The 13,490-nt window shown below is 36.0% G+C and overlaps 1 protein-coding gene across 2 annotated transcripts in view; it reads left to right on the top strand.

Annotated features, from left to right (window-relative positions):
- Positions 1-590: 590 nt before the first annotated feature.
- Positions 591-13,490, top strand: part of LOC123564708 (apoptosis-stimulating of p53 protein 2-like) — a 51,118-nt gene continuing 38,218 nt past the window's right edge. The window contains exons 1-4 of one of the 2 annotated variants that reach the window (XM_053552819.1): positions 591-769; positions 1,107-1,340; positions 7,333-7,417; positions 7,666-7,716. In XM_053552819.1, coding sequence (XP_053408794.1) covers positions 1,182-1,340; positions 7,333-7,417; positions 7,666-7,716 — 295 coding nt within the window. In that variant the 5' untranslated portion in view covers positions 591-769; positions 1,107-1,181. Of the gene's footprint in view, positions 770-1,106; positions 1,341-7,332; positions 7,418-7,665; positions 7,717-11,197; positions 11,441-13,490 lie in introns of those variants that run through there. The other variant, XM_053552829.1, reaches the window with a different exon arrangement.

Below are 13,490 nucleotides of genomic sequence, written 5' to 3'. Positions count from 1 at the left end.
ACAATTAACATTTCTTATCAAAACGATCATTTGATCTTGTATTGTTCAGTATATCAGACAAGTGTCTATGTAAAAGTTTCACGATAATGAATTCGTTCTCTGAACGACAATTCACTTGTCGTCTGCTATTTTTATGAATGGGTCTGATAAAAAAAAAAGATAACTGAAAACAAACAATAGAAAAAAAACCCCTCTTTCCAACAGGCAAAAACAAGTCAAATTAAAACAATGGGAAACAAGATGATAAAACTGTTGATAACTTTTCTTACATAAAGGCTTGAAAATTCGTATACAGTCAAACACGTTAATATAGACCACTTTGGCAAATGAAAAGGTGGTCTTTGTAAATAGGTGGTCTCCCATAAAGACTAAAATGTACTGTGTGAGGCAGATACTGAGATAGGAAAGGGAAAATGGTGACCCTTAAAGGCAGGTTGAAAAGAAGAGGTCATTATTCGAAGGTGTTGTTTTATACAGGTTTGGCTGTATATGGTTAAAAGATAGCATATGATAAATACGCGCATACCTTTATTACGTTAGAGTTATATATAATACCAACTGCACTCTTAAAGCATGGGCTAAAATCACACTTCAAAGGCTCATGAATTAGATAGACGAGTCGCGTTTACTTTAAGCATTTGTTCATTTATATTTGAATGGTTAATTTAGGATAATTTCGAAGTAGGATTTGTATCAGTGTCAGTTAAGTAAATATTTAATGAGCAATAGATTGGCGAAAATCTCATCTGATAGCTTTGGTTTTAATGATGTAGGTTATAGGCCGCATTTCTTTTATATTATAACATAAGAATGTCAAATTCTTTCCTATAGTAAATGTATTTGAGTGTAAAGTGTATGTTTTGATATGGTTTAATACCGGTAAATTGGCTACGGTTATGACTGTTTTTCATTTTAAGTATAGAAAATCCTAAAATAAGATTACATGACTTGTGCATATTTTGTAACGTTTTACAACCATTAAACCGAGGTCTGGTTTAAGAGGGAAATAAATAGTGACAAGAAAAGGAATATAACAGTGACAAGTTTTCAGATGAATGGAATATACATACAAAAATGTCTGACTGTGCATATTTAACCTGTTTTAGGTGCGGTGAGATATGGAAAAGTGATTACCGCGTATCTGTTTTACTGACAAAATAATCTGCATGTGAATCTATACGATGTATTTTGCGCTAGTGTCTTCAAATTCTGCGGATGATGTAGATTCCTTACAGACGGGAGGGGCGCCGGAAAAGGGGTCTCGCGATGGATTAGAAAGGGGTCAAAGGAATTCGAGTAGTTCAAGCCTAAATGGACCTGGGACAAGATTGTCAACAGAGGTATGTAACTGCTTTAAAACATCACCTGCTTGTTTAACTTTGGTTTTTATCGACTTAGTACGATGTCTGAAACCTAGTTTCAAAAATATTCCATTGATTGTTTTTTCTCTTAAATTTTTTATACTCAAGTTATTCTTCATCTAAAATTCAGTGAAGACTAACGCTTTTTACTATGTATAAAATCTTTGTAAGGAGCAACAAGGTGTGAAACACATAGTCGCAAATAGCTTGATAGCTGATCATTTTCTTAATTTTATGTGATCTTCAAGAAAAAAAGGCCACATTGAAGGGAATCTGTGAACATGTTAATGTAGAACAAGTGCTATCTGACCATTTCTGCTTCTCGTGCCAGTGGAATGTGGCCTTTGTATCCAATGTCATTTTTAATATGGGGAATATAAATATTCCTGATTATACCAGCTGATACATAACGAAACACGATTCTTAGCTGGTATATGAGCAGGTTGTGAGATCTTGGGGAGAGGGGATGAGATTTCGAGTGGGGGTTGATCATTTTCATTCGCAGAAAAGCAGTTGTAGCATATGTCTACACACCGTCTTATAGCTGCACATACTTGCTGACAAGATATAATGTAAATATAAGTTGTGTTAATTATCAGATATTTTGGCAAACAGAGCTTCAGTGAAATTTATTCACATCAGGCAGTTATATATATACCGACAATGCATGATGCATGCCACACTCTTAATTGTCTATTTGGATGAGAGTCAAAAAAGTCAAACTTACTTGTCATTTATGTACATGCAAACTATTAAAATCTATGCGGTTAGTGCTGTACGAAACAAGATAAAAGAGTTAATCTTAAAATCCTAATCTATTTTATGCGGTAATACAAAATTATTTTACACAACCATTACTAGTATTTAATGTCACTTATCATTGTCCGGTTTGCGTTATAATATTGATTTATTTTCATTATTGTTCTGTTGGACAACAGTGGTCAGTTAATCGATCTCAAGTTCCGTACATGTAGGGTCAGTCCTAGTCTGAAATGTAGACTGTCTGATTTTGTTCTGTCTATGATAAACTGTGCCTCCGGCTCGGCATATTTTCAATAGTTTAAATTTACGTGGCAATTAAATATTTGGCGTTCTTTTGGCGAATAAGTGCCTCTGGCACTTTCCCGCTATCTCTAGAAGGAAAACGAATTGCCCAAACAAGCTTATCAAGCCTTGGTGGATTCTTACCGAGAACTAGGGTCCACTGGAGTTCGAATTAGTCACTCCAGGGCATGTAATCATCAACATTTAAACTGAAAGTTGCCATTAAAATGCTAAATTTACCTTTTGGTGTGTCGTTCTTAACCCTTACCCTGCTAAATTTCTAAAATGCTCTTATCCATCTTTCAGTTCACCAACTGTTAAAAGTGGTGCTTACTAAAAAGATACTGACTGAATGGCGAACAGTGCAGATCTTGATCAGCCTGCACGGATTTGCAGGCTGATCAAGATCTACACAGGTCGCAAAGGCAGAATCAATCATGTCCAGTATGATAAGGGTTAAATTAGAACTGATTGTGAGGAAACTTTGCAAGAATGTGCATATCTCTACGACAGACAGCTCAGCAAACGTGTCAGAAAACAAGAGCTGTCACTAACGATGACAAATGCCCCCGCAGCGCCTTGACCTTTGACCTGGTGACCTTGACCTTTGACCTAATGACCCCAAAGTCAATAGGGGTCGTGTACCCAATAAGTACTATTAGCATGTGAAGATTGAAGGTCCTTGGTGCAGTGGTTCGCGAGTAAAGTGCCTTCATGCAAAAAGTTAACGTTGTGACGAACGAACGAACGAACTAACGAACGGACGGACAGTTGAAAACTAACATGCCTCCCTTCGAGGACATAAAAATGGTATAGGCAAAGTATTCGAACATTGAATATTTGCCGTTCTCAAGTCTAAGATTTGGACTTTAAACATTGAAGAATAGGGCATCGGCTTCTCTAGCCGATGTTATACCGAGTTTAAACTAATAAGACTTAAAATTCAGTGTACTTTTTAAACATTTGCGCGCTACTTGTGGTATGTTTTATTGATAAATCTGTGTGAAATAATCATTTCATTAATGAAATATTAATGCTCGAACAAAAATACAGACATTTCATTCATATTAAATACTTTTTCAAGGCGACGTGTCAGGCACGATTATGGTAAATTACACCGGTATATTGCAACCCATAAAAATACTTTAAATTGTATGAATTAGCAATAAAAACAGATATACATTTTTTGTTTGTTAAAAAAGAATTTTAATGTATGTCTAGATGCGCGATGTCAAAATATATTACATTTAAAACCTTTGTAGAGAAAAATGTGGTTTTGATTATTAAAGATCTAGACGCTTTTTTCAAGTTTAGTTTAATCGGGAATTAAGTATATCACCTTTTAGTTGTACGATTCAAACGCTGTGTACCATGGTCCAAATGAAAATGAGATAAGAAAATATATATAACACGAATGTTTTCAATAATACAGCCATACGAGGTCAATTCAGCTTAGACCCTGTACCAATATTATGATCTAGAATTGACATAATAATATATAGGGTAGGGATAAATCACACGAGGTCACACCAGTCTTGAGAATTTTCCGTGTAAGCATAGGATAGGCGAAGAAAACACGAGGTTACAACAGCCCATATGTACTGGTCCTTTTATCTGAAATTATAGAGCAGGATTGAGGCACACGAGGTCGCTACAGACAATGACCAAGTACCGGTCCTTAAGGTCATAACTTTTCACTGGACAATACAAGGAAAATAAATACGTGTCATGAAATTTGAGTAGGACTCGGGCACGCGGGGTCACAACAGACAGGACCCAGCACCAATCCTCAGAGTCTTTTATGGGAGCGGTGGTCTAGTGGTTGGTGTGTTGGTCGCTCATCCTTGAGGTCATGGGTTCGACCCCGTTTGGTGCATGACCACACTTCCTATTACACAGTTCTGTATTTTCCAGAAGAGTTATTAAAATAGCTTCAAGTTTTTACCAGGATCGAGTTAAAGTGAATTGGTGTAAAATCATGTGGAAAATATAAGGTATACTAAGATATAAGCACATTTGCTGAGACTCTTAACCGAAGGTCTTGAAGGCACACGGGAAAATATAGGATAGGGAAAGTCATGAAAAGTCAATCAGCCGGAAGGTTTTGAATTTTGACTGGGAAAATAGGGAAGGGAAAAACACGAAATCACATCAGCTGTAAGACCGTGTACTGATCCTTAACGTCTTTTATTTCCATTTGAAAATATAGGGTGTGACTCAAAAGGACACGATGTCTTATTAGCCAACACCTTGTATCAGTTCATAAAAATAGTGTAGGGATAAGGGATATAATGTCACATCAGCATAGACGTTAATTGACCCATATACCTCGTCTTTTTAGTGGAGTGAAAATGGTGACATGTTTGCTCGAGCCACAGGCTTTCGCTTTCAAAAGTACGGGATAAAAACGACACATTTGGTCGACCAATAGGTCTTGTGTTTTCAGTGGAGAATACGGGACAGGAACGATACGTTTTATCGACACGTCTAGGTCTTGTGTTTTCAGTTTAAAATAAACGATAGCGATGATGCGTTTGATCTACCTAGTATGCCTTGTGTTTTCAGTGGAGACTGACACGGTGTATAGCGACAATCTAAAAACTCAAACAAGAGTGCCAGAATGTCATAAAATACTCCCTTCTTAGAAAATTTGATTTGGTCATTGGTATCTACATGTACTCTAGCCTTGTCTCATTATGAAGCATGAAAATACAACCATGAATAATTGTAAAAGTTTAATTTTCTTCTATGTGCCTGTATAAAAAATATAGCAATGGCAAACAATATATTTACAGTCTCAAGTTAAAATGTATCAGCCTTACGGAACTGGAAAAAAATCCATGACAGAGTTAACAGTTAATGTATTTGGGAGTTATTAAATTTGTTCTCATGTTTAATACATATTGCAGTCCAACTCCATTAAGGTAAAAAGCATCTTTTTTACCGCCATGAATCAATGTACGACCATGAATCAATGTAATGATATATCCGTAATTACGACCATGAATCAATGTATCGATATATCGTTGATCCCATTACCCTGTCTACATTTTAATCAATTACAACCCTAGTTTTTTTTTTCGTAATTTTGGCTAGGTCAAGAACAATTACTCCCAAGATATCTGTCAGAATATCTTCTGTAAGCAAGTATATTTTTCTTTTAGCTCCAACATTATTGAGCAGACACTAACTTTTGGCCGCACGCCTTGTAGGAAGGGCAGCCAGCAGACTCTGACGTTCCATATTACTAAGTTCGTTCGAACTCGTATAATTCGAGTACCACCCTTCGCTCGAACTCATTAACAAGTCCTTGAAAAATCTCTAATTAATGTCTATTGTTTGATGACTCGAACTATTGGTAACTCGAACAAATTTATTGGGTTCCGTCGAGTTTGAGCGAAAGAAATTCTACTGTTATAATCATTGTTCTTTCCAGACCAGGAGCGGCCAAATAACATTCAAGCTTTCTTCTCAACGTAGTCTAAATAAATTCATATAACTTAATAATAAATAAATGCATACTTCAGTGCTTATATGTCCTTAAACTCTGTTTTACGTTGCACTTTTCTGTCAAGGCGAAAACATTTGCATTTGACGTGTCAAGACGGATTATAAACGAACATTTACATTATTATCACATTAACTTCATAATTTTGGACATTAAGTAATGTAATATTGCGCTATATATACTTCCGCGGAATCAGCATAAATGGTTATAAAAAGAAAAGACTTGCTTATAAATGTTGAGAAAATCATTGTACTGTGCTGCCGTAGCATGAAAAAAATAATAATACAAAAATGCTTTACATCACCTTTGAAGCACTGTAGATGCGTATCTTTTTTTAATTTCTTTGTTTTCTTTCCTTTGACAAGTGTAGCCTTGGCGTAACGAGTATGTACGTCTGTTGCATGCGATTATATGACTATTATACCCCTACTCGTATATCCGCCACGAGTATTTCACATTCAATATTGGCTTAATTAACTAAACAGCGATGCCGGCGAGCTATTCCCGGAAGTCGTGAGTTCGAGCATCTCAATAATCACTAGTATAGTAGTTGGTGTTAAAATGTGCAGCCAGTTGTGCATCTCCTCTCTCTCTCTCTCTCTCTCTTTCTCCCCCCGCCCCGCCCAACCCCCCGCTCCCTCTCTCTCTCTCTCTGTGCATGCATGCGTGTTTCAAGCTCGAAATCTGGCTTGTTTTTAAATCATAAGCATAAATGGTGATGAAAGGGGAGGATATAAAACGTCAGGTAACTGCAAAAATGATAATATGCCACTTGCTTTAATATAGTATTGTTTTTCAAACGTGTAGCGGAACCCTGATTTTAGGATGCGAGGTTGAAGAGGGGGGGGGGGGGGGGGGGAGGACGGATGTACAGATGTTTGCTTGAATATGTGCCACTTGTTCCTATGAAAATTAATATTGCGTGCCTACAGTCGCTCCAAAATGGCGCAGTCTTGAAATGTTGATATGAAGTATATGCAGTATGCTACGGTCTAGACATTGACTATACTTCCGCGATGGTCATTCAGATAGCTATTATAATAATGGTTGCGAATACTGGTTGGGCGTAACAGGCCATGAGAAGTTTATATGTCCTGGTCAATCTAATTGAAACATATGTCATGTCACGAAATACAACGTACCTTCAGTGCAGTATGTGAAAAATCTAGTTGACAAATTGTTGCATGGAAAACATCACGTTTGTTCCTTTAAAACTGAATGTAATTCAAATGCGACTGCATGACCATCACAGGTGCTCGTAGAATCTTTGTACCCATCCATGTGCATATCATTTGTAAATTTTGAAAAATAAAATAAAAATGTTTACTTCTGTAAAAATGTTTTAAGGGGTGGATGAGCTTACTGGCACACATACTGGACGAGCACCTGTCACTTAAACATCTTTATATATTTATATAGACACTACTGGAAAGTAAACTAGTTGAAGACACTCCTGGGATTCTGGCACCACCGACACGTCCAGCCACCAAGGATGGTAGTGAAGGTAAAACCGTGTTTACTCCTAAGACTCTTCCAGTCGCTTAGGTTTATTTGTTATTTTGAAAGCACGCATTTATTTTTATGGTTAAATAAAAGGTATTAATCAAAGTTTGTCCTGTTTAATGATAAAACATATGTGCAGTTTATGAAGTGGAGCATTTTCATCACAGTATTACGCTTTGCAAGTCTTATGTATTTATCTGTTTGCAGTTATTTCTTGACTGGCTAAACTTCCTGTCATTTTTTTTTCAGACGGGAACCTTCAGAAAGACCTCAGTCTATTAGACGACGACACTGACGAAGGTTTGTACAGTAAAATTAAAGTATTTTGTGCATAACATAAATTCCTCATTAGAAAAAGAAGTCAATGCTGTCAGATTGCGACTTTGGCAAAGTATTTAGGTTCTTAGCAGAATTAAAATCCTGGTTGCCCATATACGAATGTCTTGCGGTTGTTATGACTAGACGTAAATGGATCTGCGGTCATAGTCAACTTTCTTGTTACTTCTGATGTTTTGTGTAAACAAAGACGGCCTTATTCGTTTTTGTATCTATGACGTTTATGTTATGTGACTAACATAAACATAATGCGAATAGCCAAAACTACATTTGCGGATAACTCTTTACTGACTGTATACACATAAGCTATTTGCTTTATCTCCCTTTTAATTTTATTATCAAGGCCGTATGAATTATTTCCCTTGTATCTTCGGAAAATAAGAGTTTCAGCGGTCCAGCGCAACAGAGTGATACCCAGTCGTGTCGTGTTCACAGACACTGAAAGGTTTATAGGAGATCCTGCCAAGATCAGGTAGATATTTAAGCTAGTTTGAATGTTTTCTCGCCAATGAATTTAAATCAACTTTTGTTTAAATGGTATCTTAATTTAAAAAAAAAACGTGATGCCAAGTGCATTGAAGCATTCTAAAGCTTTTATGCGTTAGCAAAAATTGAATTAACAATCTATGTTGATTTTATAGCGACAGTTATTACAGTGAGTGCCTTACTAGTTAATTAACGAATAGCATGACGTATTTTGAATTTCCTTACCGGGTGACTGGGAACTATACATATTGGTATAAAAACATTTACCGATATCTCAAATCATCAACGTTTTTTTTTGTTTCACCCTTCAATGGTCCCAACAAGTACAGTGTTTGATGCAACACAATTGATGGTCAGAGCATACAAAATGACATAACCCGTTCAAGATTGGGCAGGAAGAAAAATTCCGCTCCAGAGGAGATTAGCTCTATGGTTCTAAAAATCGAAATTAGTACTGGTCTATCTTGATAAAAAAAGTCAAGGACTTAGTTTTAGATTTATATATTAACAATGCGCAAAAACTAGATACAAAAGATGCAGCGGCTATTTTGACGTTAGAATCGAGAAGGTGACCGTGTAGTGATGTCGATAAAAACTTTTATGGTGAAAAGAACGTACAGGTCTGTGATCTTCGAGATGTCAGTTTTAACAACTGGCGAGGGGTCGACAGCTTTGTGCGGTCGGTAGCGGAATATACACACATTGGTGATGTAAAGTTTGACAACAAAATGTAGGTTTTCCACGTGAGTTTAAACGCCATAAGTGACAGTTCCAAAAGTTTGCGGAGACTTATGGCGTCGGCGTGGAAACGGACCAAGAGAAGTATATTAATTAAGCAATGCAGAAGTGAGCGTCAAGTTGGCCTCTTCTATGACGGTACTTGTAAACCGTGTAAATCTTAATGCTTGAAGAAAAGGGTTTCCTTGTTAGACCAACAAGCCCAGAAACAATGTTAAAGATTATTTCATGAACGACAAGGAGCTTAATAAGTCAGTTACTCCCGGTGAGCTTGTGGCATTTGGTGACGCAGTCTGTAGGCTGTGACCAATAATATCTTATAATTCTAGACGACGTTACCCCATTGTTTCTTGGCCACAAACGTCGCAGACTTCTACAATATACTCTGAAAGCCAGCCAGGGGTTAGTATATTTGTTTGAATGTGGACAGTTATGACAAAAAATAACATCTTTTGGACGGTTCTATCTAACAGACATTCCGCGTTGCATGCCTGAAATTAACGTCACTTTTGACATCGATGCTTGCAGGCAGCACACAAAACATCACGGTATATGACACGAGTAACGGAAAGCTTAATAAAAGTAGTAGTGAAAGAAGCGAAAAGAATAGAAAATAGGATGGATGCGCGAAATAAACGTGAAAACTACGTAGTAAGCTGAAGAGGAGCAGATGAAGAACTTGGAATAGTTTATGCGAAGACTATGTTAAAAGGACGGAAAACAATACAATTTGGGTAAAACTTGAGTTTGAATACAAACAAGAAAACAATCCGAAAACTTGAACTCATCAAAAGAAGTGTTTGACCAAGAGTGCTGAAACCAATACAGGAATAATATCCGCAAGTGACATTGTGCACCTGCGGTTTCACTCCGCAGAAACAGGGTTATATTATGGCTTTTAACTTAGTCAGAAATATGCATTAACGGCCGATAGTTCACGGAACATACTTGACCCGGAGTCCTGAAACAGTATAGGAATGTTGTCCAGCATGTGAAGCAGTGCCTCTGGACTTTTATTTTGAACTTATCCCCCACACCGCCCCACTCAGAAACTCTTCGGTTTCTATTGATGATGCTTGTAGTATCCATACCTCGCTCCCATCCCCTAACCCAAGGTAATATAAAAGTTTTCTTAGTCTGGCATTGTCAGCAAATAACATAAGGCCTGTACAGCGACAATAAGCGGGTGCACCAAATGAGTGGACACACCTCTAGTCATGTTGTCATTTAATCATTTGTGTTTGAATATGTGTTTTCATTTATATTCTTTTATGATATTTTTTGTTATTTATATTGTGCATTCATGTGTAAAATTTTCAAAGCCAAATGAGGAACAAAAATGCCTTTTTACTGGAAATGATGAATTTTTCTTTGAAAACAAAAAAGAACAAAAAAAAATTCTCGATTTGTTTTAACTTGATGTTTGATTGCGATTACATGCGCTCTCGCACCAGCGAAGTTGTTTTAACGGCAAAATAGTTTCTCATCTTGTATTCACCAACAATAAAATTATTTTATTGACAATGAATTCAGCCTAGTGCGAATGAATACTTAATGAATATTTAATATTGCATGTTTATAAAGCTCTTACTCACGTGAATGTTATTGCGGAATGGAATTCCCAGTGTCAGCACGCAAAATAAATCGTGTTTGTCATTATGCCATACTAGTAAAGGAGTCAGTGTCATTTACTGTTTTCAGACATTTAACAAAATTTCAGGAAATCATGTTAGCTAAACTCTAAGAGACGAAGGGTGCTACTCATACTAATATAGCTATATAAAAACCTTTTACTACAGGCTTTGATACTTATATAGTTCATATCATGACACATATACGAAACTTTTACATGATTATGAATTTACCCCCAAGATGTCCAGTTTCTTTTGTGATTAATTTTAGGATTGACCAAACGGACGCCCACGTTTATGACCAAAGCTGATATGTGGAGCATTTTCAATAAAACAAAATTTTAGAAAAGCCGGACAAATGAAAACAAGTTTTCATGACATATAATAATAACAATATCTTGTACCGTCCATGTAAACTTCATGAATCATTTCTGTTTGACAATATCGTAAACTACAATATATTTCGTTCAGTACAATTTCATTCAATATAAACTTAGTCCACCGATGTTTTTATTTGTCGCAAGCAGGGTGTAATGCGGTCAGAGTCGGTTATCTCAAATCTTCGATAATGTTACCAATGGACAAATGAAGGCATGTGGATTTTACGTTCAAATAACGATTTCAGGCCGATAAGGCGGCTGTTTATTGCGACACCGCGGGGATAGGTCGTCATTTTGAATTTCTCGCGCAATAAAAGTTTAAAATCAAGTGGGATGCTCAAGTTGGATTACTTTATCTTATTTTGACTGTGCATGACTTTGAATATAAAAGCGAACATTTTGGACTTAAATTTGCATTGTTAAAATATTGCATTTTGGAAAGGATGCGTCCAGGTAATATACGTCATTATAAAATGAATATGGTTATAAGATATAGTCGAAAATTTTTATAACATTACAGCTATTCTATTATTGACTTTTTTACTAATTTTCTAAAATGGCATCGTAATATGATCATCATACTTGCTGTCTTTAAAGTGACAGTATTTTTTTTTTAGAAAACTATGACCGAAATTTTCGTGTCTTTGGAAAATTCAGACTAGTGATCGTACCCAAATGACAATTTTTGAAATATTTCTTTTCTTTTAGATCTTGCCGACTTAAATCTTATCTTACACTCGCATTAGATTCGATTACTGTAATATCAGGATGCAGATTCTGCAGGTTACAAATATAGCTACCGTCCAAGTTTAGTCTAGATTTGATGCTATTATTCATATAGAAAGTGCGAAAAAGACCTGCTTGAAATGTTAACCTGCTACTTTCTAATAATTAAAAGGCTAAAATGAACACTTTGACGCGAATTGCTCGGTCATAGACTGTCATGAGCAAATGTCACATTTAAGATGCAGCCTTCCTCAAGATTCTTAAATTATTTGTAAATAAACTAAATAATTAACACAAAAATTTAGCGAAATACGAAGGAAATCTGGATGAAAGAAAGCGCATTTTTGACATTGTCGTTAATATTACATCTGATAATAGTTCACTGGAAATCCGTTTTGTTCACAAATCAAAGTATATTAACTATATACTAAGTAGATCTAGTTGTTTTAAAAAAAAATAAAACAAAACATGTCAGTATATGTCAGAGTTATGTTCTATGTTAAGCATTTATTAGTCCCCTACCAGTTGAACATCGGAGGGGACTATAAAATGCTGTCCGTCTGTTCGTCCTGCAATTGCACAAAAAGTCATAAAACTTTGTGAACAGAATGCAATATGTAGATTATGCACGTATGACTTATGCTCGTAGGTCATGTGTCAAGGTCACTATTGCAGGTCAAGTAAAAATAGTCTAGATCTATATATTCGTCCATCTGTCTTTTCATCTGTCTTCCTTTCTATCTGCAAATCTGGATCCTGCAATTATTCAAACAGTATCTGTTGCCAACAACCACAACTTCCCATCGGAACTTCACCTACTCCTTTGCATTAACTTGGTTTCCGATAGCCCGAGTTACTCCCCTTGGTTGGTAATACGCCATTTGCATGCAAAAAAGGTAATATACTCAAATATGACTCATTTTGGCTGTAAACTAGGCTTATTTGCGAACTAATACATTGACATTTAATCTAGATGTAATATGAAATTAGGCGCTGCCTATCTGACGGGAAAACCTAGTCATACGGATTCTTTCTTTTTTCTGCATAAATTGTTCTTTCTGGCTTTCAGTTTTGACAGTAAGCCTGATGGTTTTGCTCTTGTTATAAAAATTAACAAAGGAAAATGTTTTAAAATGTTTTGTTTAAATGAACATAGATATAATCATTTCTTCAAATGTGTCAAGACTAGACAGACAATGGAAAATAGTGTTCATGAGTTAAAGATAATAGTGATATTTGAGTGCACAGAATCTAGTCCCAAAATGCACCCATACTGGTACTGATGATAAACTCGGACAGAAAATGAGGTTTTTTTTACCTGTAACTTTTTTTATTTCAGCAAACTGTTATCAATGGCTGGTATCAAAATAATGCTTAACATTTGCTGAAAACTTTACATAATTCAAATTTATATTTAGTAAGCAAACTCGCATGAAGTGAGGGTCTGAAAGGGGTATGTAAAATGGGGACTGTACGAACGTTGATAAATTCGACCACTTTGTCATTTACAAAATTTTCCTCATAGTATTATATTGAAACTTTCCCAGAAATGCTGCAACAGTCATTCTGGATCAAATAATGAAAAGTGACCCAATGTCAGGCCTTTATTTGTTGACAGTGAGCATGCGTAAAAAACACCCTCTTACCCAGTAATTTTGGATAAATATTTTATTATACAGATAAATGTAAGTCATTTGTTTATACAGAATATTAGCAAGTTTGTTTTTGTTTACACCAGTTGGTGCTGTAAGTGGTTGCTATTACATGGTGTGTTTAA

Source organism: Mercenaria mercenaria, chromosome 1 (assembly GCF_021730395.1).
Source record: "Mercenaria mercenaria strain notata chromosome 1, MADL_Memer_1, whole genome shotgun sequence".
In the NCBI taxonomy this organism is placed as follows: Eukaryota; Metazoa; Mollusca; class Bivalvia; order Venerida; family Veneridae; genus Mercenaria; species Mercenaria mercenaria.
The sequence above is the reverse complement of the archived record's forward strand: the minus strand, read 5'-3'. Positions and strand labels throughout refer to the sequence as shown.